This window comes from Cricetulus griseus, assembly GCF_003668045.3.
Source record: "Cricetulus griseus strain 17A/GY chromosome 1 unlocalized genomic scaffold, alternate assembly CriGri-PICRH-1.0 chr1_1, whole genome shotgun sequence".
NCBI lineage: Eukaryota > Metazoa > Chordata > Mammalia > Rodentia > Cricetidae > Cricetulus > Cricetulus griseus.
In genome coordinates, this window is record NW_023276807.1 from 67,471,307 (window position 1) to 67,498,519 (window position 27,213).

General features: G+C 44.1%; 1 protein-coding gene across 7 annotated transcripts in view; it reads right to left on the minus strand.

Moving 5' to 3' along the window:
- The window catches only part of Tmco3 (transmembrane and coiled-coil domains 3), a 38,046-nt gene that overhangs the window by 7,383 nt on the left and 3,450 nt on the right, over positions 1–27,213 (minus strand). For 3 of the 7 annotated variants that reach the window (XR_003479615.2, XM_027387807.2, XM_027387808.2), the window contains exons 2-10: positions 25,225–25,382; positions 23,725–24,240; positions 22,929–23,108; positions 21,702–21,893; positions 20,606–20,734; positions 18,224–18,316; positions 12,316–12,502; positions 5,895–6,015; positions 4,413–4,608 (exon numbers count right to left, since the gene is read on the minus strand). Coding sequence is in view for 6 of the 7 variants with exons in the window: in XM_027387807.2 (XP_027243608.1) it covers positions 4,413–4,608; positions 5,895–6,015; positions 12,316–12,502; positions 18,224–18,316; positions 20,606–20,734; positions 21,702–21,893; positions 22,929–23,108; positions 23,725–24,168 (1,542 nt within the window). In the remaining variant the exon portion in view is untranslated. Of the gene's footprint in view, positions 1–4,412; positions 4,609–5,894; positions 6,016–12,315; positions 12,503–18,223; positions 18,317–20,605; positions 20,735–21,701; positions 21,894–22,928; positions 23,109–23,724; positions 24,241–25,131; positions 25,383–27,213 lie in introns of all 7 variants that reach the window. The other 4 variants (XM_027387811.2, XM_027387809.2, XM_035452292.1 and 1 more) reach the window with 4 other exon arrangements.

Below are 27,213 nucleotides of genomic sequence, written 5' to 3' on the forward strand. Positions count from 1 at the left end.
TGCAGCCCCAGGAGCACCCATGAATGGCCAGAGAGATTGTACACAACAGACTAACACTGGTTGAGGAGAGAAAAAAAATTAATTTCTTTTTTTTTGTTTTTTTTTTTTTGTTTTTTTTGTTTTTCAAGACAGGGTTTCTCTGTGTAGCAGTTCTAGCTGTCTTGGAACTTGCTCTGTAAACCAGGCTGGCCTAGAACTCAAAAATCAACCTGCTTCTGCCTCCCAAGTGCTGGGATTAAAGGTGTTCACCACCAACACCTGGCAACTGTACTATTTTAAAATGAGGATATTTTCCAACCTTTATTTTAGTTCTTAATTTTTTAAAAAATACTATATGCATTGGTGTTTTGTCCGAATGTATGTCTGTGTGAGGGTGTTGGATCCCCTAGAACTGTTACAGAGAGCTGTGAGCTGCCATGTGGGTGCTAGGAATTGACTCTTGGTCCTTTGGAAGAGCAGCCAGTGCTCTTAACTGCTAAGCCATCTCTCCAGCCCCTTCAACCTTTTCTTTGAATAACTGTAATACATGCTTTTATCTGCATGAGAGCCAGACTTCAGCACTAAGACTGTTACTGACCTCAATCCTCACAGAGAGGACAGACAATCGCCAGCAGGAAACTATACTGACAGGGTACAGAGAAAGCTCCACCATTACAGAGAGGATGAGAAACATAAACTAGCAAACCAGGTCAGATGGAACAGATGGTCATCATAGATCTGTTCTCTAACTCTTGCCCTGTTATGCACAGAGCTCAAGACTGGCTTCTGGAAGGTCACCAACAAAACAGCTGCAAAGGTATTTTGAAATTATAGAAAATAGCAACAATCCAATATAAAACATTTTAAAAAGAAGTACCTCTTACAATGACATAAAAAACAACATCAAATATCAAGACACAGATGTCACAAAATGGTAGGACTTTCATATCTAACACAAGATGCCACTAAGGTGCCACAAGGACTCAACAGTGAGGATGCAGACACTCTGCACCAGGAAGGTGTCAATACCCCCTCCACTTATCGACACACTTAGGAATGCCTGTGAGACTTATGCATGCAGGAATCATGAAGTTGAAGAAATCACAAGTAAAACTATGATGATCCTGACACAGAACCAAATTTGGGCCAGGATGCTACTGGATGTCAGGCTACAACACAGCGTGAGAGCAGGCATGGATTAAGAGGCAAAGCAGCTGCAAATCAAAATAACACCCCACCCATACATAAGCACCTCCCCACACAAACAGACACGTATACATATCAACCCACTAGACACACACACACACACACACACACACACACACACACACACACACACGCTATCCACTTGTATTTACAAAAGCACACAAGTGTACATATACCTCACACAACAGGTACGAGAATGAATTTAAACACATGTACATACAAATACACAACACAGCTATTTGGATTCTGACAACACTACCCTACAAAGCAATGGGCAAAGGCTCTTTTATACATGTGAGAAACCTCACACCAAGGATGGAACTCACACCCCAGGTGGACTGCAGATCTAAATGAGAAAAGAGGAGCAAGGATACTTGCAGAAGATATCACAGAACATCTTCATGGACCCAGAGTAGCAAATATCTATACAGAATATGGCAGGTGCTAACCATAGAGAAAACACTTGCTTATTGGGTTATATTGAAACTAAGAACCTCAGTTTATTAAAAATTGCCATTAAGAGCAAGCCAGGGCCAGAAAGACATTAGGAAGAATGGATGTGACACAGAACACTATGCAACCATATGGACATAAGTGCTGGCAATTCTACATGTGGACCTGAAGGCATCAGGCTGGAAGAAGCCAGATGATATTTGCCATGTGGTGTCTGATCAAATTTAGATTAAAAAAAAATGCCAAGCAGCAGCAGCAAGTCCACAGTGACAGACAAGAGACCAGCGCTTACGGGGATGGGGAAGCAGCGACATCCACACTGATGGACAAGAGACCAGAGCTTACGGGGATGGGGTGGAGAGGGGAGAGTAATGGGATGTTCTGCCACTTGTCAGTGTAATAATGGCACAGCAGTGTTAGCACACTGGGAACCGCCAAATCACACAGTATGATGCTTAAACATGAAGGTTATGTTAAATAATTTCATAGCTGCTTATTTAATGAGACAAAAACTTACCAAAAATATCTTTTAAATCCTACACATGAAAAAGAAAATTACCAGTCCCATAGAGAAATAACCAGACCATATTAAGGTGCAGCCCAGAGCGGATTCCATGTATCTTGTTATCACTGAAAAGGACAGCTGACTCCAACAGCCCCAAGGAAATGTGGATCAGAACCCACTGCATATGTGTATACGAAAACACACAAAACAGAAGAGCTAAGACTAAAGACAGACAACAAATGTGGGAGGGTGTGGACGAACCTGGGTCCCATCGATCTCAGTGTCACAGATCAGGCTTTGGGCTAACCGGAGCAGCAGTGAAGATAACCAGATGTACACCCCAAGCCCAGCAATTCTATCCCCTTAGAAATTAAATCTGGGAGCAAAACCATGGGGACAACTAACAGCCGCTTTCTCACACCACGCCTAACGGGAGCAGCAGCAGCAGCGAGCACTCTACAAACATCTGAAGTGCAAAAGGCCAGCACTTCCTGTCATGTCTAGAACCTAACAGCAGGTGCCCAACAAACACTGTTGAGTGAACAGAGGGGAAAACCAAGTGCCCATGAAGAGTCACTCTGGATGCTATGTTCCTGGGGAAGGCAACAAGGACTCCACAGACAAGACGACCTTACTGCTGTTACTTTCAAAAACAAAATACTCTGGAAAGGATAAAGCAGGGGAGATTCTTATAGAAGGAACATTTTTGAAATAATTACAGTCATCACAAGCAGAAGCAAAAACTGGGCTTCTCCAAAGTTATAAAATAACACCACACGTAAAGAAAGAGGTTGCTGACTTACTCTTCAAAACTCTGAAGCCTTTCCTCTCAAGACAGATACAGTTTGAAGGGCAACACTTAGGTTCCCAGGACAGCGTCCTGTCTAACTCGGTGGCTTGGCTAGGCTACCTGCCAGCCTTTCCCAACCCCTAGCGCTCACTTCCTTCCTCATTTTCTAAAATTGCTACTTAATAAGTACTACACACATGGATTCACTCAGCCACACACAGCCTTTGAAGAACGGCTTTCACTCTGCACGGCTGCCTGGGCTTTGTTTGGACCAGCAGTTTTACTGTAGGGCAGCACTACCTGCTATGGATATAACATAATTTCTATTTATTTACTTATTTATTTATTGTATGTTGATGTGTGTACGTGTGCACTTATGGAGGTCAGAGGTTAACATCAGGTGCCTTATTCAATCTCACTCTTTTTCCCTTTTATGTTTTATATATTTACTTTTGGAGACAGGCTGTGTCACTGAAGTTCAAGCTTACCTATTCAGCTAGACTGCATGACAATCAAGCTCCAGGGATGCTGTTTCTGCCCCACTGCACCTTCACTCATGGGTTACAGGAATTGTTGCTGCCTGGCTTTTTGAATGTGTGCAGGGGATCCAAGCTCAGGGCCTGGTACTTTCAAGGCAAACACTTTAATAACAGAACTGTCTCCCCAGCCCGATATAGCACAGTTTCTAACCATTCACCCTGAGGGACAATTGCACTGGATTTGACTATCATAATCCAGAGTACTATGGACATCCATGAGTTTCTGAGTGAACATACACCTTCATTTTCCTGGGATCAATGCTGAATGGCACAGCTGCTGAACAGTACAGTGGAGGTGTGTAGCAATGCTGCTGTTATTATTTAAACTATTTAGGGATGTCTCTGGGCCTTCCCCAGCCCTCACTCTCTCATGAAAAGTCTACTTTCTAACACAAATCTGGTTTATTTTATTTTTATTTATATTTGTTTTTATTTCTTTTATTTTTTAAGATTATATCATTTCCCCTCCCTTTCCTTCCCCTAAGCCCTCTTATGCCCCCCCTTTGCTCTCTTTGAAATACATACATGGATCTGTTTTAAAGGTATTCTATATGGCAAGAGAAGTCACAGCATTGCTCATCCCCACCAGAAAGCATAAAAAGTGGTTTGAAATTTGATCTGCTATTTTGACTGCAAAGCTGCATGAAGGTTAAGACAGTAATATACTTATGTGCCTTTTCATGAACACACATCTGTTTTTAAAAATGCAAACACAGTCTCGAAAAGCAAACAGAAACATGCAGCACTCACAAATCGTATTTTCACAGAGTGCTTGGCAATGATCGAATAGGCTCAGCCATGGTGGGATAAACTGTATGAAATAAACACTCCTAACTTTAATGTTTCAGTCACTTCCCAGGTGAGAGGGTGAGGTTATCCCAGGCTTCAGTGAGACAAACTGCACACAGGGCCATATAAATCACAGGTATTTGAGGATTACCGTCAACATCAGGAAGATGAAAGCGGATAATCCAAGGATAAGGATTTCTTTGCTGCCTTTGCTTTCCACACGCAGCTTTCGGTGATATGGTCCTATGAGATAAGTCTTTATGATCAGACAGAGGAGAAAAACAGCAGCTAGCGAAAAGAGAATTTGTCCAATCAGAAACAGTATCCGCAGTACTTCCATGACAATGCTAGGAAAGAAAGAGATGGCATTTCACCTCCAAGTATATTTCTTTAAAGTCTATAAATAATCGTAAAATATTTTTCTTTCTTTAACATGTTACAAAATAAATGACTGAATCATATACATTTTTATTTTTAAATGTTAAAATAAAATCTATATATTACATTAATTTAGAAAATGAAGTCATGTGACTCAAAGGTGGATCATTTTGGGATCTCTGCTTTGTAGTAAAAAGTTTTTCAGGATGAAAAGAGTTTCTACTGGGACTGGGGAAGACCAGTAGGCAAGAGTATTTGCTCCACAAACATGAAGACAATGACGATGACCTCCTCCTCCTCCTCCTCTTCCTCCTCCTCCTCCTCCTCCTCTTCCTCCTCCTCCTCCTCTTCCTCCTCCTCCTCCTCTCCTCCTCTTCCTCCTCCTCCTCCTCCTCCTCCTCCTCCTACTCCTACTCCTCCTCCTCCTCCTCTTCTCATTCTGCAGGGCTCCCTATATTTTCCATCTGTGCTTATATCCTGGCTGGTGTTCCTGGAAGCCAGCTGGACACATTGTAACATAACCAAAGGCTTTTTGGTCAAGTTAATTTTCCCCAGTTGACTCTTCCTTCTATATGGACTAAGCAAGTACAGGCAGGTTTGGGCTGTTTGGGGAAAACAATGGAAAGACGGATAAGAGGACATCGTAGTGATAATGATGGCAGGCAATGTCATCCACCATAACACCTTATGCGTCATCACAGGGCACAACACACGAGTGCAAAGACATACATGTGTCACTGCTTTCCAGAGGCTATCCTTGGCATGTGCACATATTGACACACTTAAGCCCATGAATTGCCTTAGAACAGATGAGCTACCACCGCCTCCACAGTCACAGTGGACAGCAGTGAAGTTGTGTAATATTCCAGTCCAGGAGTTAGTATACAGCAAAGCCAGAATCTGTTTGTTGGTGTCACCACAGCCTATGCTCAGAGACGTATGGACATGAGTTAGGGCCACGTTAGGGAAGGTTTGGTGTAGCAATACCTTTTTTACTTTATTTATTTGTTTGCTTGTTTGTTTGTTTGTTTATTTTTGGCTTTTCAAGACAGGGTTTCTCTATGTTGCCCTGGCTGTCCAGGAACTCCCTCAGTAGACTAGGCTGGCCTCAAACTCAGAGATCAGAGCTCTGTCTGCCCCTGCCTCCCGAGTGCTGGGATTAAAGGCATGGGCCATCACTGCCAGGCCTTGTATAGCATTTTTATAAACAAATGACTCTGCGTTAGACAAGCAAACACAGTGCACAGACACTTACCTGGAAGATGTGCTTGCTCCTGCCTGGATAAGTGTTGGCATGACAGCAATGAAGAGCCCCAGCTGCACATCCTGCATCACCAGCATGCCCAGCAGCACTGTGCTGTAGTCAATGTCACCTGCTGGTGAGACAGCTGCTCAGAACAAAGGCTCAGCGACTCCAAGTACCCAGTCAAAACCCAGGCCCTGGCAACTGCGACTGTTCAGTGGGCAAACGCAAGCCACACCTGCCTGTCAACCCAAATACCTGCCTGTCAACCCAAATCCAACCTCCAGAACCCATGGCAAGGCAGACCGGGAGCCAACTCCACAAAGTTGTCGTCTGAGCTCAACAAGCATGCCACAGCACATGTACGTGCACACACACACACACACACACACACACACACACACACACGCACATGCTTGTACACACACATATGTGTTCATACACACACACACACACACACACACAAAACAGTAAAATTAAAAGCAAAAAAATCACCTGACGTATTTTCAAAATAATTCAAATAATCTTCATAATTTAATTAAAAATGACTTTAAAATCTCCTTGGAGCAGTAGGTGGGGCACACTTGCAGTCCTAACTACTGCAAGGCCGAAGCAGAAGGACCTAGCACAAGAGTTTGGTGCTATCCTGGGCACTATAACAAGACCCAGCTCAAGACAAACTTCAAAAGGTTTAAAACCTGTTAAATTACTGTTTGCTCTCAAAGAAAATATTTTTATTAGTTTTGCTTCAGATGGGGGCAGGTAAGTTTCACTACATTGCCCAGCCTGGCTCTTAGGCTCAAGCAATCCTCCTGCCTCAGTCTCCCAGGTTAGCTGGAACTACAAGTGCACACCATTGCCCAAATAACATTTTATACAGAAAATCACCAAAATACTTTGTTTCTATGGCTTGCTATTCATATAATTATAGCAAAATGTCATTACCAGAAGACACTGTGGCAAACAAGGCGACATGCTTGGATAATGGAAATATGGGCTCTCTGTCCTTACCTCCAGCCCCTAACAAGCCAAACTCAGCCCTTCTGGTGACAGGTTTCTACATTTTGCATGACACTAGAGCAACCCCCTCCCCTCCCCTCCCTTCCCCTCCCCCTCCACCTCCCCCTCGGCTGGCATGTTCTGCCACAGGAAGGGGCTCTTCCTAAACACAGCAGTAAAGCAGAACTATAGGTTGCATTTCCACCTTAGTGGTTACCTTTTGTTCTTACAAGCAATTACAAAACCCTGCGGATAGGGAAAAGCAGAGTGCCACATGATGCACAGTGGCATCCGCTGCCAGCATCCAAGCTATTGCTGTTGTCATAAGCCCTCCCCTCTCTGAAGAGCCATCCCACACCACACCAGGTTTATCATTGTCTCTTTGGGCTGCTAGTGTAAACCTTCATGCTTTCAAACTTTACAATGTAGCAACACAGGTTCTGCATCACTGTTTCTCCTCTAATCCTGAGATTAGCTCAGATTGGATTCATAGTATTCCTGTGAATATGCCACCCATGGCATGGTCTGTTCTATTACTAAATACTTATGTTATTAGATACTTTTGGTTACTGAAAGTAATGCTGTCTTTAATATTCTTTTATAAGACCTTTTTGGGGCATAGAATTATAAAGAGAATTTTCTGTTTTGAAATCATTCTCCAAAGAGGCTGGATCCACTTATTGTTCCACTGAGAGTGCAGTGGCTCTTGAGATTCAACATTCCGTCAATGCTGGTTAATGTCAATGTTTGGGAGGTTGAAGCAGGAAGACTGAGAGTCTGAGGGCAGCCTGTGCTACATTTTAAGATGACATCTCAAAACAAAATAAAACAAGAGCAGAGGGGCATCTCCTCCTCCACTCAAAAGTAGAAACAGCATCATGGTGGTATTAGATTGTGTTCTAGGGTGCTCACAAGAAACGAAATCTTTGTAATTATTCATGCGGGTATCTTCTCCCACAAGGTGTGTTCTGCTGATTTTCCCATGGGTAGTTATTTACACGGACTTGCAGAAGCTCTTGCTCTGAGCCCAGTGGTGGTTTAACATCGTCAACTTGACAGGGTCTAGTGCCACTGAGAAACAAGTTGCTAGGCACACCTCTCAGGAAACTATTTAGATGAGGCTAGCCTCTTGGCACGCCTGGGAAAGAGTATCTTGATAAAGTGGAGGCAGGATGTGACCCCAAATGTGAGCACAAGTGTTTCTCTGGTTGGGTCCTACACTGAAAACAGGGCAAAGGGGACTGAGCAGCCCCATCCACTGCACTCTCTTCCTTACTGTGGACACAACTAGCTACTGTGACTGGAACCCCTGAAACCATGAGCAAAGATAAACCCTTCCTTGCCTGAGTTGCTTTTGTCAGGGTTATTGATACCATGGCAACAAGGAGGGTAACTAAAACAACCTGTACTTTATGGAGTGAGCCAGAGTCTTTCTCTGGCCTATGCTCATCTATCTATCTATCTATCTATCTATCTATCTATCTATCTATCTATCTATTTTGAGGTAGGGTTTCTCTATATAACAGCTCTAGCTGTCCTGGAACTCACTCTGTAGATTAGGCTGGTCTCTAATACACAGAGATCTTCCTGCCTCTGCCTCTCAATTGCTGGATTAAAGGCGTGAGCCACCATGCCTAGCTTCTGTTTTAAAGTCTTAAAAGAAAACTAAGTTTACTGTGCTCACGACTATTGGTGTTTTCTTTGGGGGTTGGTGTTTTTTACCGGGATTGTACCTTAAGGTCATGGGATAACCCTCTCTTTCCTTCAGCAGTTCTAAGCTCTGCCCTCATGTGCTGCTGTTCACCCATGCAGAACTCACTTTTTCCAGAGGTGGCATAAGGGCTCTGGTTTTATTCTTTCCAGCAGGGCAGCTGTTCTCACCAGTGACACCCTAGTTCCTCCCATGAACTTGCAGCACCTGGGCTGCCTGTTCAGTCCTACAGGTGCTTGTGGCCAGGCTCTATTTACTAACTTGTCACAGCCATGGAAAATCCTATTACCTGGAGGGTTCCTTCACTCTGTATTTTTTTAAATTATGTTTTGTTTTGTTTTTAAAGATTTTTTATTAATTATGCATACAACATTCTGCTTCCATGTATATCTGCACATCAGAAGAGGGCACCAGATCTCCTAAAGGATGGTTATGAGCCACCATGTGGTTGCTGGGAATTGAACTCAGATCTCTGGAAGAGCAGCCAGTGCTCTTAACCTCTGAGCCATCTCTCCAGCCCCACTCTGTATTTTTTTAAATTTATTTATTATGTTTACTTTATGTGTGTGTGATGGGGAGGTCCTTCTGTGTATGTTTATCTTATTGATTGTTGAATATAGTACTGTTTGGCCAATGAGGCAGCAAGTTAGGTGGGACTAGGAGTCAAGGAGGATTCTGGGAAATGTAATAAAAAGAAGTCTTGTGATACAGGCAGGAAGTGACATAGCAGGCAGACTCATATAAGCAAGGACAAGAAGGAAGTTGCTCTCTCTCACTCTTCCTCTTTGTGAAGTCACCATGTAACCACCAGAAAGGTAAGACACAAGGCCTTCGTCTACCATAAGATAAGTCCATATGATTATGGATGATAATTAAGACTGAGCTAACATATAAGAAATCCTAGTCTTTGGCCAAGCAGCATTTGTACCTAATATATGTCTCTATGTGTTACTTGGGACCTTAACGTGGTAGCTGGCTGAACTCGGGCGGCCTGGCAATAAGTGCCCACGTGGCGGCAGGGCTTGGGTGGCTGTGGCGGAAAGACTTATTGTTACATGTGTGAGTGGTTTGTATTTGCACCATGTGCCCTAAGAAGCCAGAAGAGGTCACTGGATCCCCTGGAATTAAAGCTAAAGAGAAGGCTGTGAGCTGCTATATGTGTGCTGGGAACCAAATCCCAGTTCTCTGCTAGGACAGCACATGCTCTTATCCACTGAACCATCTCCCCAGCCTCTCCTCACTCAAATCGTCAAAGGCCATTCCTGGCCTCTTGGCCTCTAATGAATCTGAAGTTCCTTTTGCCAAATCCCATGAAAACACTGGCAGATTTCTTTATTAGAATAGCTGTGAGCTTATAAATTCAAGGAGAAACAATATATTATAGATTAGACCTTTTTTGTCCCCCCATGAACTCAAATTTCCTGATTAAATCTTCAGTAATATTGCAGCATTTTTTTTCTCACTCAATGGTAACATACACCTTTTGAAAGATTTATCCCCAAATTTCTTGTATATTTTATTACTACTTTAGATTAAAACTTAAAAAAGAAGATAAGATCTTTAGCTCAGGCTGGCCTCTGTGGCTGAAAATGACCTTGAATTTCTGATCCCCCTGCCTCTCCCTGCAGGGATTACAGGCTCAATCAGCTCTGCCTGGTTCATGCAGTACTGGGGACTGAACCCAAGACCTCATGCATGCTAGGCAAGCACTCTACCAATGTAGCTATATTCCCAGACATGGGCCCCTCCTCCTCTATCACACCTCCTGACAGTACAGGTGTACCACCTTTTGAACACATTAAATTATAAACTTCTGGCCAGAGTCTACGAATCCCTTGGTGTATCAGCCTCCCTGTCACATGCACCAATTGCAGCATGTCCTTTGACCTTTTCTGCAGTTTTTGTGTGACTTTTGTGACCTTTAAAAAGAAACAAAAACATCCTCCTTTCCAAGCAGTCCCCAGTAGTCCAGCTCTGTAAATCCCATGTTCCTCACTGTTTTCCTGGTGTGTTCCCCCGTCCCCTCTGGACCTTCTGCTGTTGCTATCCTGTAGTGTGGGATGTAAGGATGTTAGAAAACCCTCCACCCCTCCCTCAGTCGAATTTCTGCATCTGTGACCTGTTTTCCAAGTCAGCTGCAGGTTCTCCACCTTCTGACGTGAACTCATGGTGCAGAGAAGACACATGCTATTTCTTCAAGTGCCTTGTCTCTTGAGTTGAGTGCTGTGATGTTCTTGGACTGGAAATGCTGCTTATGTATTTTGACACAGCTAAGGCAAACTTTTCCTTTTTCCCATTCAGTTTTAGAGATGTACTTTAAATCCAAGCTTCCTGTCTTTCTCTGAGCCTGGAAAATCACCAGCCATTTTCTGTAGCTTCTCCTACACACATGCCAATTTTCCCCATCTCATCTGCAGGCATCTAAATGTTTGTAGTTTATTCTAAGCTTCCTGCATGTGATCCAATTACACAGACATTATACCTTCGTTTACATTCTCAGTCAACAAATCGTGTCCTCTATGGTCTGTGAACATTCCTGTGAAGGAGGGTCTCACAGACAGAGGCTGACATCTGTCTCTTCCAGAAGCAGATTTATCATGTGTAGGCCATCATCCAGAAACTACTTCACACTTCATCACTTGCCCCACTTTCTCAGCCTATGTTCCCCAGTCCTGTACCCCAGGTGTCATCCACAGGGATAGTGGACCTCTCTGCCACTATCCCTTAACCACAAATGTAGCCACTAAGGTAATGACAGCAAAGTGAGTCACCCAAGGATGTGTTAGACCCATATCCCATGAGTCCCACAGGGTCTGGTAGAGTTGTGCAGTTTTCTCTTTCACCAATGAGAAGCCCCTTACCCCCAGGTCACACTATGAGTGTTTGGGACGGTTCTGGCGGGACTACAGAGCTCCACCCAGCTTAGAGTTCAGGAGGCTGGGGGGTGGGTCCACCCACTGTCCCACACTGCTTTCTGTGACCAGCACAACACTTCCAATCTCACTAGAGGAATTAGCCATGTCTTCTTGGTTTTCTTTTTACATTTCCTCTTCTATTCCAGATGTGTTCAAGGAATCAATGTGGCGTTACTATGACATTTTGGCCTTGTGTTTTACCTTCACCCCATGACCAAGTGTATGTGAAAATGTTAATTATGCCAAAGACGCAGAGCTTGATGATAAGGCCACTTGTGACTGCTGCTTGTCTCACCACACCAAGCAATGACTCTGAGATGACAACAGTTCACACACACAGAACAAACCAAGCCAAGAACAAGAGCTGGTAGTTTCGTCATTGCCAAAGCGCTCTGGTTTTACAGAAAAATTCACCAGTTGTGTTAGCTCCTAGTACTGCCATAACTAAACAAACCAACAGTAACACTGGCCTCTTCGACAAGCTGCCATCTCCACAGCCTCCACAAGCTGTGCTGTCCAGCCTTCTGATCTTGGTCTGACTCCTTTCCAGCTCTCTAAGGATGCTAAGCACACGACACATGATGGGTGTTCCTTTTAACCCAGCAGAGAACTGGAAGCCTGGAGGCACTGAACGCAGCAGGACAGTCCCTTGAAGTGTTGAACATGTACCCGAGGAGCCATTAAAGCTGGACAGCCCTGTGAAGGAGGACTTAACAGTTTCCCCTTACAGGCCTCCAGTCATGAGTCGGCAGGTGAGCCACACACGGACATTAGCTACACACATACTTAGAGCATGCTGCTTACCTACCTTCTTTATCACCCCGGACACTGCCCATGAGGAACCTGGACACCAGGGGTGTGCTTGATAAGGACAAACAGGTGGAAATGAAGACGCTCTGAGTGGGTCTGATCCGCAGGAGGTGTCCCCACCACAAGCCAAAGGCAATCATCAGTAGTGTCATATAACAAGGTCCTTGTAAAGATATCCTCCACACCTTGAAAAGAACACACAGATTCAAACACATTCCAGGGACAACAGGCCATCTCTGAACTGGAGCCTTGGAGCAGAGAACTGATATTTCAGGAAGGAACCCAGAGACTACACACCCAAGCATAATAAACACACATCCCAGGCTGTAACACACTCAGACACAGACACCAGGTATGATCATCTCATAGTATCACTGGAGATTGGTTATAACCCCCTTACCCCCACCAGATACCTCCGATGCTCCAATCTTTTATTTTTAAGTTGTATTTATTTATTTTTATGTGTATGGGTATTCTGTCTGCATGTTTGTCAGTGCACCACATTCATGCCTGATTCCCACGGAGCATGTCAGGTCCCTTGAAAATGAAGTTACAGAAGGTAATGAGCTGCAATGTGGATGCTGAGAATTGAACCTGGTCCTCTAAAGAAGCAGCCAGTGCTCTTAACTACTGAGTCATCTCTCCAGCTCAAATCTTCCTATTAAGAATGTGTAACATCTACATCTTCCTGTAGACTTTAAATCATCTCTAGATGACTTATAAGACTTAATACAATATAAATGATATGCAAATGCTCATATAGTATTAATTAGAGGATTAATGACAAAAATAAATCTGTTGAACACTTAGTACAGAAATAATCTGTTTCTAAATATCTTCATTTTGCAGTTGGTTGAATCCATGGGTGCAGAACACACACTATGGAAGACTGACTATGGGTCATTTATATACATGACTTCTCTGTCCCCTCCAGGGTGTGTATAGACATTTTTGTTTGGTTTTTAGAGATAGGGCTTCTCTGTGTAGCTCTGGTTGTCCTGGAACTCACTCTGTAGACCTGGCTGTCTGACACTCATTCTGTAGAGCTGGTTTGCCTACAGAGGAGATCCTCTTGCCTCTGCCTCATGTGGAGCCATAAGGCAGACTCCAATAGAGGCTTTATACAGAGCTAGCCTCCTATGGCTCCCCTTCGGATGCTTTGCAGCCTGTGACTCTCCATCCCTGCTCTATTCCTAGGGTAACAATTTCATTCTTCTGGAACTGGAAAGGTGGGGAGATGCTCCTAAAATTTCCTACTACAGTCAAGTGAGCACTCACCTGACCTCCCAAAATGCACAGCACCAACTTGCTGGGCTGATGCAGACATAAATGTCTCTGAGATTTCCAAAGAAGCCCACATATAGATGTGTGATCACCAAGGAGGCCAATGACAGATGACTGGGTGCGAGAGCTGCTTGGTCTCCTCTGCTATGTAGCTCAGCTCCACAGAGGCTGGTCCCTAATGCTCAGAGCCCTCTCTCTCCAGTCCTGTACTTGATGGTCACAATGGTATTCTGGACTAACTCACTCCTTAACATTCCTGCCACACACAGTGGGAGTGCCCTGGGCTGCATCTCATGCAGCCCCTTAGGAAGCCAACTCAGCAGTTCAGGCTCATGAATGTGGGGCAGTTACTCCTTTGAGCAAGGTCGGCACTTCTTTTTAAACAGTCTCACCAACCCTCAGAGGGCCTGGAGTCTAAGATTGCTTCTGTCAATCACCAGCCATGAACTCAGGTAACAGAGTCTACAGCTTGAGTTTCCACATCTGGACAGAGGAACAAATGATCTCTGAGACAGACAGACTCTGGGGTCCTGGTGAGAGTAGACTCTCTCTAGCACTTCTCCAGCATGTGGAGGGTGGTGGTGGTGGTGAGGGTTTACACTATACAGCTCATGGAAAGACTCAGGTACAAGTAAGTTCAGTCGGAAGTTCCCAGTCAGCATGGGACACAGGATGCATTTGAATGCAGCCTACAGGTCATCCTGGGTCAGACCATATGGGCTTTATCCCCAGGTGATTCCTACAAAGAAGAATTAGGAAGCTCATACTGGCAAACTTCCCACAATCGCTCTAATCCCCAGACAGTTGAGTACCAGCCTCACAGGTATCTTAGGTTTCTGTTTCTTCTTTCCCAAAACATGTTCTTCTGAAACCCTAAAGTCAAACAACAGGGCAGAGCGTGATGCACTGTACCCACAGCTGCTAAGGGGCTGAACACAACAGGTACACAACAAGAATCTACTAGAAGAGCAGAAAAAAGGCAAGAGGAGAAAATTACTCTAGATCCCCATGACTCATCATTTATTCAGAAAGAGATAGAAACTGATGAACTTAAGATTAAAAAAAAAAAGGTCCAAAGACAGGTACAGTAGTGTATGCCTCTAATTCCAGCACCAGGGAGGGTGAGGTAGGAGGATCTGTGAGTTTGAGGCCAGTTTTAACTACACAGTGTCTCAGAACAAAGAGAACAATTTAAGTCAATTTAAAAGCAGGATGTCAAGGAAGGTCCTGGCAGGTCCAAGAAACCAGACTAAGCAGTCAGCAGGGATGGGCACTCAGGATAGGGAGACTGTGTTTTCTGCCATGCTAGGAAGCTCCAGGAACTTCGACTGTTTCTAATCAGCCCTTCTGAGGATTCAGAGTCCTGAGAGGGCACCCAGCAATTACTACCATTTTGGAAAACACTATCAGATGTTTTCTACCAAACATAAGCTGCCCACATGGAAAAGATCTACTGCTCACTAGAGTGTGAACTGCTCACTCTCCTTATTCTAGGCTGTCCTGAACCGCTGTCATTTATAGCTTCATGAGAAGTTGGGAAGATGAAAAAGTACTGACTACTGTGGTTTGCTAAATCAATACTGATCTTTTACATTCCAAACCAGGAACTGCAACAATAACAAGCTGTATCTTGGAAATGAAGCTGCAGAGCCAAGGTGCATGTTTAGGTCTAGAGCTCCCAGCACAGAGACGAGGAGAGCTGTGCAGGGCCACTCAATGAAGGCCAACCAGAACTCAAGAAAATGTGGGTCTCTGTCCAACATTCTTCTCCTTCATCAGGTGCACCCTCTGCTCAATCACCCACAATATACTCACTTGACAGAGCAAGAGCCCCCAGACAGTGCTAACCAGAACTAGAATTGCTTACAATTAATTATGATGTTAGCAATACGTCACAGATCGTCATTTCACCATCAACCCTTAAACACTACAGAAAAAAAATTAATTATGAAAACCAGGAAACATTAATAAAATTCTACTATACAGATGATATCCCAAATTGAAGTCCAAGAAGGGTCAGAACCCTGCTGAAGGTCTTGTTGCTCATAGAGAAACAGAATTTTACCTGCCTTGCTTTCCATGAATCACTGTTTGCACTGAATGTCTCTAATTATAAAATCCCAAACCAGCCACTGTACTTGGAAACAGAGGTCACATGTTTCCATGATGCATGCCCAAGATGGACCTGCGATGGCTGGTCCTGGCTTACTCTAACAAAGCAAAGCAGGGCACCCCAGAAATTCCATCTACCCAAGCTTATTCCCTCCCTACCCCATACTCTGCAAGAGAATGCAGAGGAAAAATGAGGCTGGTTTTTATTTAGAATCTAAAAGAATGGTTGTGAGTTTAGACAATAACATCTGTGATGCAAGAAGCACATGAAGAGACCAAAGTCCCTGGAAGATGGCACTAACACAGTTCAGAACTCCTCAAGAAGAAGCATATCTTGAGACATCAGTCTCAAACAGTGAGACCACAGATTAACAGAGCTTGCAGTAAGGTTTAAAAAAACAAAACAAAACAGGTAGCGAGGAGTGGTGGCACGCATTTATAATTCCAGTACATGGGAAGCAGAGGCAGAAGACTGCCACAATGTCAAGGCTACCCTGGGTTACATAGTGAATATCAGGTTCTATCAAGAGACTATAGGGGAATCTCAACCAACAACAACAAAAATCCAAAATCCTGGCTAGCTTTCATGGTGTCAGAACGTGCTATACAAGCTACTGGAGGAGAAAAGTAATCATTAATCATAAACGACTATGAATCATGCAAACCACAACAATGACTGGGTTAGCAAGACACGCCCTCTGGCACAACAGTGGTATGAACATGATGGAGCAACCAATCACCTTCTCATTGGACTCAAGCCCCATTCCATAAGATGAAATCCAAACCGGGCACTATTTCTGAGCCAAGAACCTGTGGCTAGACAGTACATAGGCTCTAGGGGAGAACCTACTACAGCTACTCTGTTAAATGGACACGGCATTAAACTGTCTCCTAATGACTTATCATTATACCCACAGATCACCTGAGCAGCTTCTGTGACCTTGGCTATTCCCTATTGTCTCCTTGTGTGTGCTTGCCTCTTTAAAATGCTATTATCATGTAATATGCTCCCCCCCCCCATATTGGGTCTGACTATATGAAGCTCAAGCTAGAACCCTCCCATTTCGGCCTCCCAAGTAGCTAGGATTACAGGTTCGTACTACTGTACACTGTTTCATTTCTTTCTTTTAAATGTTTATTTTAATGATGTGTGTCTGTGTGGGGGTGTGTGCACATGAGTGCACCTGCACTCTACGCTGGATCCTCCTACAGGTGACTCCAAGCCCATGAGCCGCCTGATATGGCTGCTTGGCACTGAATGCAGGTCTTCTGCAAGGGCAGGAAGTGCTTCAACTACTGAGCCATCTCACCAGCCCCTCAATTTTGTTTAAGGTTAGTGCTGGAACAAATGCTTTCCTTTGTTTCTATCCTTTAGTAGTTTAGTGGCTACATCACATTCCATCAGGCAGTTAGGCTACCACTCAACCATTAGTTACTCAGATTATTGACAACATTCTTTCAACAGTTACTGATTGACTTGTGGGAAGGTACCACCGCCTGCCTACATAGGTCAGAGGACAACTTGTAGGAGTTGATCTTCTTCCACAATGTGGGTCCTGGAGCTCAAAGTCTGATGGTCAGGATTGGTAGCAAGCACCTTTTACATGCTGCACCATCTCACCAGCCCCCCAAAAAGTCCTGTTTTGTTCAACTTTTCTTGTTGTTTTGAGACAGGGTCTCACTATGCAGTTCTGACTGGCCTGGAACTTACTAAGTTGAACAGGCTAGTCTTGAACTCACAGAGATCCATCTGCTCCTGCCTCCTGAGTGCTGGGGTTAAATGCATGCCCCACCATACCTACCACCAACATTTCTTAAACTTGTTACCATGAGGAGTTAAAACTCCTTTGTTGGTAAATTTGTGCAGGTGCACACCACATATAAGCATGGACCAGAGGACAAACTCAAGTGTCATTCCTTGTACTGTCTGTCCACCTTTTGGAGACAGGGTCTGTCCCTGGCCTGGAGGCTGCCAATTAGGGTAGATTAACTGACCAGCAAGCCCAAGGACCTCCACTTCCCAAGTACTAGGACTGTAGGTACGTCCCACCATGCCCAGCTTCCGATAGTATTCATTTTATTCCCCAACATCTTCAATCTTTAAGAAGTTAGTTTCCTCATGTTTGAGGTAAAAGAAAAATCTCTGATTCATTTTCTATCTTAGGAACTTTCTTCTAGAGAAATACACTGAATAGTCAATCTCTATCATATTTTACCCTCAGTTGCACATTTTCTTAGAGGGACCCATATGAAATCATAGGAATATTCATCCCACTTACTAAGTTTTGACTTTTTAAAATTCATTTTCAAAAAAAGTATCAAACTAAATTAAAATTTACTTATTTTTAATAAAATTTATTTATTTTTAATTGTTATTTTTAATAAACTAGTTTTAAAACTAACAAACAAGAATCACTTAATAGCCAAGTGGATGCTCTGTGAGTTTAAAAAAAAAAAAATTAAGTAAATCAAGTTGCTCCCAGGCAGTGGCAGAAGGCCTGGGTCCTTACCTTCCTTAGCTTCTCTGGAGAAAACTCCAGGCCAACAAGAAACAGGGTGAAGAAGACCCCAAATTCTCCCAGCGTCTCCACCTGCACAATGGACTGGAAAAGAAGGAAGCTTATTACTGAATGTTTTATTTACTTACCATACATTGACAAAAAATACAAGCTGATATATAGAGAGACAGTCCCTTGTCCTCCACCCCCGCAAAAGACCAGTATGTTCTTAAAAAATAAATAAATTCAGTGGCTTTCCCTTATATCTGAGCTCTTTTTGACTTCCTGACTGTATACACACACACACACACTCTCTCTCTCTCTCTTTCTTAATTTGCCAGAGGAATATTTATTTTCATTACAGTTTCTATTATTTTCATTATTTTCATTACAGTTTCTATTGAGAAGCAGCTGTGGGGGTTCAAATACCAACTTTCAAATACATGGCCACATCTGTCCTCATTACTCCTCTCCTCACCCCTACCACACTTAACTCCCCACCCCCTATCCCCCCCCACCCCCGAACAAGGAAAAGACACCAAAGCTGAGCTTAAGACCAATTCACACTGACTACAAGCATGTCTAAGTAGGCTAGTTTTTCTCATGAGGTGAACTTTCACATTTGGCCACACCCCAGAGGTTTTGTTATGTAAGGTTTCATATATAGCCCTTTTAACTCATCATTTGTCCTTAATACTGTCATATTAAATGAAAAGAAACAGGACAATATGTTTAGGTTTCAATTTTTTAAAGTGTTCGTTCGGTTGGTACGGGTGTCCCTGAGTCCCCGTGCTATCCCGAACCCAGCATGAACTAAGTTTGCAGGATCTTGTTCTATGTTTATCTGCACCTTTCACCTTCAACTTTCTTACTGCTCTACTTTTACCACATACTTTTGTTCGGATACCGTCATTAAGTCTATCTTTCAACATGGAAACTTGTTCCACTTACTGTTATACCAGGTGTTATTTCCTTGACATCATCTTGTTTTTATGCTTCCTTACTTTAATTCTATTTTCCTTACATTTCTCTTCCCTTTTCTTGGTCAGATCATCGCTATGATGCCAAAACAATATACTTAAATCTCCATTTCTCAACTTGGTAATGAAAGTCTATCAAGTTCCTGCAGGGAAAGGTTACTGTTTTGATTCTCCTGACCACGTCTCACTTTTAGCTAGGATACTCTTGGATCTTTACTCCCAGTCGAATCCCCTTCTCATGGTACAGCTGATTTGAGTGCTCCCAGTACCCAGGGGTTGTGTGGCCCAGTCACTCTGACCTAACAGTGATCTCTGTTCCTGAGTGCCTGCTTTTACCCTCCATACTCTAGACGGGCAAGGGCATTGCCTCCTTAATCTTATTATGCCGGTCCAAGTCCTGAAAAGATCTGCACAGGATATGAACCTGGAGCACAGTTCACTGCTGTGAAGCCTTTGAGACCCTCCTGGGATGGATGGCTGCCTTCGAATCAGGTTAACTTCTTCCTGGAAGGCACCAGACTTGGAGCCTGAGCAGGCTAGGCAGACAGCCCTGTTTTCTGGCCAAAGATCCTTTGCTGTTATGATCAGTCTCCTGTGGTTGTCAGACTTCAGCCCAGGAAAGTCACTGAGCTCCTCCAACCTAGTTCAAGAACTGTGGACTAGAGAACCCTAGGGTCTCCTGAGCATGGCTTCCTTCTATCCCCTTAGTATCTCAGTGACATGAGGAGAGTTCTGAGGCTTGTCCTGTGCTCTCCGGGGTTGTTCCCTCACGATAAACTTACAGCACTTTTAGCTAGGATACTCTTGGATCTTTACTCCCAGTGGAATCCCCTTCTCACGGTACAGCTGATTTGAGTGCTCCCAGTACCCAGGGGTTGTGTGGCCCAGTCACTCTGACCTAACAGTGATCTCTGTTATCTGAACATCCTCTTCCCACTGCCCCCCTAAGTATACTTAAGAGACATACTTGGAAATACCCAGGAACCCCTTCTCTCCTGCTGGAAGTATTTATTTCCATATAGCAGGGATCGTCACCCTGTCCCACAGATGAAGCCTTGAACTCTACTGCCTCTTGAGACTGTGACTTCAGTTAACTCTCCAAACCACAGGAGCTGCATACAATTACACCAAGACCAACATTTCCAGTTGATTTACTGTCTAAATGTTGGTCTGGACGATCCAGGCCATCATATCAGCAGAAATGCAATTTTTAATATTAATATATAATTTAAAGTGACAGATAGTCTGTCATCAAGCCACCATGCATCAAGAAATGCAATATTCCCCTTGGGCTAAAGAATGCATCAAGGGCATCTTTGACTGGTATCTTTACTGACTCAAGCTCAAATCGGGTTTCGTCTTCATTCATGCTTCTTTTGCATCTTGTTAGACACTGAAACAGAATTATTCTCACCTTAATACTGTTCAGTCCTGAAGGCCCCAGAAGCACACCACAAATTATATACCCAAACATCGTGGGCAATCCTATTGTTGTACACAGCCAACCACAAGGTAAGGATAGCATTCCTATGGTCACGATGTCCTAACACAGAAAGAAGAAAATGATAAACATATAGTGGTTAACTGTGAGGGAGGAACGGGACAGAGGTCCATAGTTTCATCTCATGAGAACAAAAAGTTAGTGATGAAAGTCAGAGGGAGAACTCTCACTACTGCTTTGTCTCACATGGACGTTGAGGACCTTAGCAAACTGTATTCTAAGAGATGAAGTTCAAGAAAAGGGTTTGTCTGTTTGTTCAACCTGTCTAAAAAGAAAAAAAAAAATTCTATGGCCTCTGAACATGTGAATTCCATTGAGTGTTCTGGTTCCAGGGTCCGAAGAGCTCACATGCTAATTCATGATACCTTCACGGTTGGATTTCTCACCATCCAATAACTAATACAGTAAAATCCGGCATGGTGCTGAAACCCCAAGGTGAGTGAGACTTGGAACAGGGTATTTAATCCAGCCTCCAGTATTTCATAGGAATTATTTATCTATCACAAAAGGAGGGGGAGAGAACTTTTCAGAGGAGCCCCGACCTCCATGGAGGGTACTGATGGTGTCAGCTACAGAATCAGCTCTTAGACCTATTTTAATCATAACCATGGACAGCAGCACCTGTCGTGAGCTTGGTGAGCTTGGTTCTCAGTCAGAATTAGCACCTGGGGGAAGCCGTTGGGCATCCTGTCTTCTCTGCCCATCAAGAAAGGCTGTTTAAAACTCAAATGTGGTGCTGTCTGCCTGTAATCCCAGCACTCAGGAGGCTAAGGCAGGAGGACTGCTGAGAATTTAAGGCCAAACTGCACTACATGGTGAGTTCCAGGCCAGCCCTGGCTTCATAGTAACAGCCTATCTCAACAAATTAAAGCAAGACAAGGAAGGCTTTGGAAAGAACAGATGTGAATGTTCCAGCAGAGCCTCTGACAGCAAGAAGGGTGGCATCTGGTCTGAGGCAGGAGACAGCTCGACCTCGCTGGCCAGCCCCAGGCTGGTGGCTCCGGCTTGCCTTTATGAAGTGGTGGTCTGCACGTGGGATAGTTGAATCTCGGGGCTTTGTCAGAATATACTGGTTATTCTGGGAGTCGATAAGCATGCTGAGGCCCAGGCCATCCTCCACTTCCCGCTTTGTGATATTCTGCTTGGAACTGGCCTCCTCTTCCTCCACTCTCAGAACTGCCTCAAAGTTGACTCCTTTGACCTGGGAGCACAACCAATGTAATACAATTAGAATTAAATGCTTTTACATCAACATTCAAAGACTAAAGACTGAAAGAGTAACTGAAAGAGTGTCCTGTGACAAAAAGATCAGTGATGTAAGTCTGGAGCCCGGGTCTGTAATCCCAGCTCATGAAGGTAAGGCACAAGGATCCCAAGTTCAAGACCTACCTGGACTCCAAAGTGAACTCAAGGGTAGCATAGCAACTTGGCAAGATCCCATCTCATAATAATAAAATCGAGAAGAAGGCTGGGTGTGTAGTCCAGGGGTATAGCACTTAACCAGCAAGGTGCACAGCCCTGGGTTCAATACCCAGTACTTCAAACAAACAAACCCAATAGTACCCATTAGCCAGAATTAGGGAATTTTTCAACTGAAGAATTTAGAGGTAAAATATAGGACTTATGCTACTTCTGAACATCTACTTTATTTGATTTATGGTATAGTCTTTCAAATGTTTACAGCTCTAGGAATAGTTAGGAGAACCCAGAATGAATTAAGCAGCCCCTTTCCCTCCCACCTTCTTTTCTCTCCACACACTTCTGTGTTTACTCTGATTTGTTTTTACTCTGTAACCATTTATAGGTCCACCCAAGACCCACAATTCTTGACATCAGTATGAATTTACCCTTACAATCTCAACATTGGACAAATGAGAAACCTTGGTCCTATTTCTGCTATAAGTCTGTCTTTTGCAGAATTTAACAGATGCCGAAATAGATAAGCACTGAAACTCAACCACCCCAAATCCTGAGTCTAGAGTCCTGACCCAATCTGAGTGGCAGAGCTAGGATGTGAGATAAGCCATTCATCCAGGAGTGACTGCAATTGTTGCAAGAGATTACAACAATTGTTGTAACTGTTGCAGAATAGCTAGCTCACTTCTAAGGACACATCATATTAGTTTCGATTAGTGTATCCTCAGACAAATATGTGAACATCTTGAGCATGCCAGGGCCCATGCTCATCAGAATGGCTTAGCAGGTGGAGGAGAAGTCACTCTGCAGAGATGCTTACTGATTTATTGTCATCGAAGGCATGCTCCTCTATCTCTTCCTCCAAACGGTCCGCAGCTTTCCTTACGTCTTCAAGGATCTCGTCAAGCATGGATAGACTCTTGTTTTGATGCTGCATGTTTTTAAGGGCTTCCACTTGGTGTTTTTCTGCAGCAAGAAGTTCTACATACTCTGTCTCTTCCTAATGATTTGCAAGAAATGAAGACTGGTAAGGGTCACACCAGGATATGACTTCCTCACGTCCACCAAAAGCTCTGATCTGGAGTAGACCTAGAAGTTTTCTAGGTCAATGGGCCATTTCTACAGGTGCAACTCTAACTCTAACCAGCAGAGGGAGTCAAGCATCCTAAACATTTTGCTCAACTTAGCAAAATGTGCAGGGCCAGCAACATGAAAACATAGCAAAGAGGAAAGGAACTTACTGCTTGCTCACCACCCATGAAGGTCCTCTGCTACCATGAAACCATGTGCTGAGCACAGCAATGATGCAAGGCATTGTGCTGCCATGCATGAAGCACAGATGCACACAGATACTTATCTACTTTCTGAGTTAACAGGTGGAGTACAATCCAATCCTACTCAATTTGAGTTGAGTACCAGGATTCATATGACATGGGTAGGTGCCTCCTAGAAGCAATGATGGCACAAACAAGCTGCGAGAAAGGTACTCCCTCCAGCCAGTCTTCCTAATTTTGTGTGTCACTGCACCCCAACTCCCATCCCCTGACAGACCCCTAGACAGAGCAGGTCCTGTTCCCCCACTCCCCATCCCACCCCACCCCAGACTGGTGGCTAACCTTAATGGCAGCCTCCCTCAGAGCCTCTAGACGTTGCTTGCTGCTCTCTTTCATGTTGACCACATCTCTGTAATCCCCCTGCAGGGCTCTCTGCAATCCGTAGATGGCCTGGAAGACTGAATTTTCACTTTCATTCAGTTCTTTCTGGAAAATTTCAAATGTGTGCACCTGGAAGAGCTTCTCTTCCCCCGACAGGCTGGCATCCTTCTCCACAGCCCTGATGGCATTCTTCAGTTTGTTCAGGACAACGTTCTTCTGCCGCAGGAGCCCAGTGAGCCTCCTGCAGCTGTCTAGGACCCACTGCTTCCTCTGAGTGGCAGTGGCACCCTTCCCTCGGTGTAACTTGATGGCATGCTTTGCTACCTCCTCATGCTCAGCGGCACTGGCTATCAAGTGGAAGAAAGGAAGCAGCATCCAGAAAAGACTCTCATCCAGGACCTTCATGGTCCAAGGACAAGGGGCAGGATACAGAGTCTTCTGCTACATCCAGCTTGCATTTTACACACACATTCTCAGCTGAAAAACAAATGACATTGCATCAACTTCTGAACCTGTGTATTCAGATTACAATCCGATACTGAATATGAAAGAATCATAGGTGGAGAGTAAAGGAATTTCGTCTGCCTTTAGAGACAATTTTTTTAAAGTTCAAAGAATAGCCTCTCCAGGCATAATGTCACATGCCTGCAAGCCCAGGACTTAGGAGAGGGAAAAAGAAAGTGGATTGAGTGTTCAAGGCCAGCCTATGCCACATAATGTCTTGTCTCAAAACAACCCAACAATTAAAACAGTAAATCACACATAGTGTCATAAACTGACTTTGTGTGAAAGAGAAAAACTATTCTACTTACGAGGAGCCACATGCTGCTGGGCGGTGTCGGCGCACACCTTTCATCCCAGCACTCGGGAGGCAGGGGCAGGCAGATCTTTGTGAAATTGAGGCCAGCCTGGTCTACAGATTGAGTTCCAAGACAGCCAGGACTACACAGAGAAACCCTGTCTCAAAAAACAAACAAGCAAACCAAAAAGTAGGGGGGGGGACCAACTTTCCTATCACATGGGAAGCCACTGTCTTCTGAGTCTCTGAGTGCTATGCTCAGCCACTTTGTTTGCTTTCCAGTTCCTTTTGGAGTACTGCCAATTTTTCAAAGCCAGCCACAGTTAATGAAGGAAGACAGGAGGATTAAAAATATTCACAAGAGGCTGGATGGTGGTGGTGCACACCTTTAGTCCCACCCAGCACTTGAGAGGCAGAGGCAGGCGGATCTGTGTGAGTTTGAGGCCAAAGCAAGTACCAGGACAGGCGCCAAAGCTACACAGAGAAACCCTGTCTCAAAAAAACAAGCAAAAAAATTCAAAAGACTCTGATCATGCCAGGAATTCTAGGACTTGATGAAATGTTCAAACCTTATCCATGACTGAAATTCAGGCTCATTCTCTTTTCCTTTGAAGGGAGACCTAACACAAACATGTCAGTGCTTGGCAAGAAGAGCAGAGAACCTGGTTTTTGATGTCTCGTCTTGGGGTGTGAGGAAAGTCTTGGTGCCAGCTGTAGCTGAGATGACTAGAAGACACTGCCCGGGGCATGTGAGAGTAGTGCTTTAGAAGTTGGTAGCTGCAGTGCTCAGTAAGTCACTGAGAAAGAGTGACCTTGGAGGCTGAAAAACAGACCAAAGAAGAAACAATGATTAGAGAGATCCAGTGAGTTAAACTCTAGGAGTTACCCTTGGAATCGGTTGAACATGAACCCCACAAGGAGTTATGCCCACAGAGACAGGAGTTACCCATGGAATTGGCTGAACTGGACTCCTGGTCACAAGGAGTTATGCCCACAGAGAAAACCAAATATTGCCCTTCTACACAATTTGTCACTCAAAAGAAACCGTAAAACACTGATATATGCCACCTAATCTCTGAACAGAACCTCCAACTGACCATCATGTCTATAAGACCTCTCTATCCACAAACACACCAGCATTTCATCTCCCTGGGAATCTGCCTCCTAAAATATATCCATTCACTGCTAACCCAAGGATTTTCCAGACAAAGCAGGCTAGATGTAATAAAAACAAAAGGTGGCATTTCTAGAGACTGCATCCTGACAAATCCAGGCAGTAAAGCCAACGGAGACAGGCTAACAAAAAAACAAAAATGAGAAGTTGGATCTCTGAGTTCAAGGCCAGCCTGGTCTACAGAGTTCCAGGACAGCCAGGCTACACAGAGGAACCCTGTCTCAGAAAACAAGCAAACAAAAAAACAAAACATGAGAGCTCAAAAATCCCAGAACCCAGGCAATTACTGAGGGCTACTACATGCAGGTGCTTCACCATGTGGATTCTAAAAGTACATTGTTTCTCTTAAAACGCCATGACCAAAGAAGTTTGTGCAGGAAGGAGTTTATCTGGCTTGTACTTCTAAATCACTGTTCATCACTGAAAGAACTCAAACAGGACAGGAACCTGGAGGCAGGAGCTGATGCAGAGGCCGTGGAGGATGCTGCTTACTGGCTTGTTCCTCATGGCTAGCTCAGTCTGCTTTCTTATAGAACCCAGGACTACACGCCTAGGGGTAGCCACACCCACAATGGGCTGGAACTTCCCCTATCAATCACTAAGAATATCTCCTACAGGCTTCCCTACAACCCAGTCTTATGAAGGCATTTTCTTAATTGAGGCTCCCACCTCTAAGATGATTTCAGCTTGGATCAAGTTGACATAAAACTAGTCAGTGCACTGTTAAGCCAGAGGAGAGCCACTGTGGTCAGAATAACAATCAGAATCACCAAGACTGGATTCTGGTTGAAAGCAAACTGTTCTATTTCAGCAGGGCTTGAGAGGTGTGGCTGCTCAGGCTGGCTAGGGATGCATGGAGAAAGAAATGACTGCTGCAGTAGCTTTACTTTGTGCCTGTGTCAACACAACTTTACCCACACGGGTTACCAGTTCAAAAGCACGCTATTTCCTACTACATGGCATTAAACCGGATCTGTAACCTTTATGCCTCCTGCAGTCGCTTCCCTTCTCCTGTTCCCAAGGGGCTTCTCCAGAACTAGGGCAGGAACTTGGGACCCTTGATCATGCTCTCATCACTCACCCCTACAAAGCTCTCCATCATTTTGCTTCCATGTATGTATCTGAACACCAGAAGAGGGAACCAGGTCTCATAACGGATGGTTGTGAGCCACCATGTGGTTGCTGGGAATTGAACTCAGGACCTCTGGAATAACAGCCAGTGTTCTTAACCTCTGAGCCATCTCTCCAGCCCCAAATGTGATTATTTTATAGATCTCATGCTTCAGGAAAACTGTCTGTGAGAATGGCATATTACACTCATTCTGCTTCCTTCCTCAGCCAGGTTCCTGAAATTGGTTATCCTTCCAGCTCACATAGGAGAGAGCTAATTTTTATGACAAGTTATGAGGATTCAGTTGTGAGAACAGTAATATTTTTCATAAGAGATACTTATAACAAACACGATATTGAAATTATC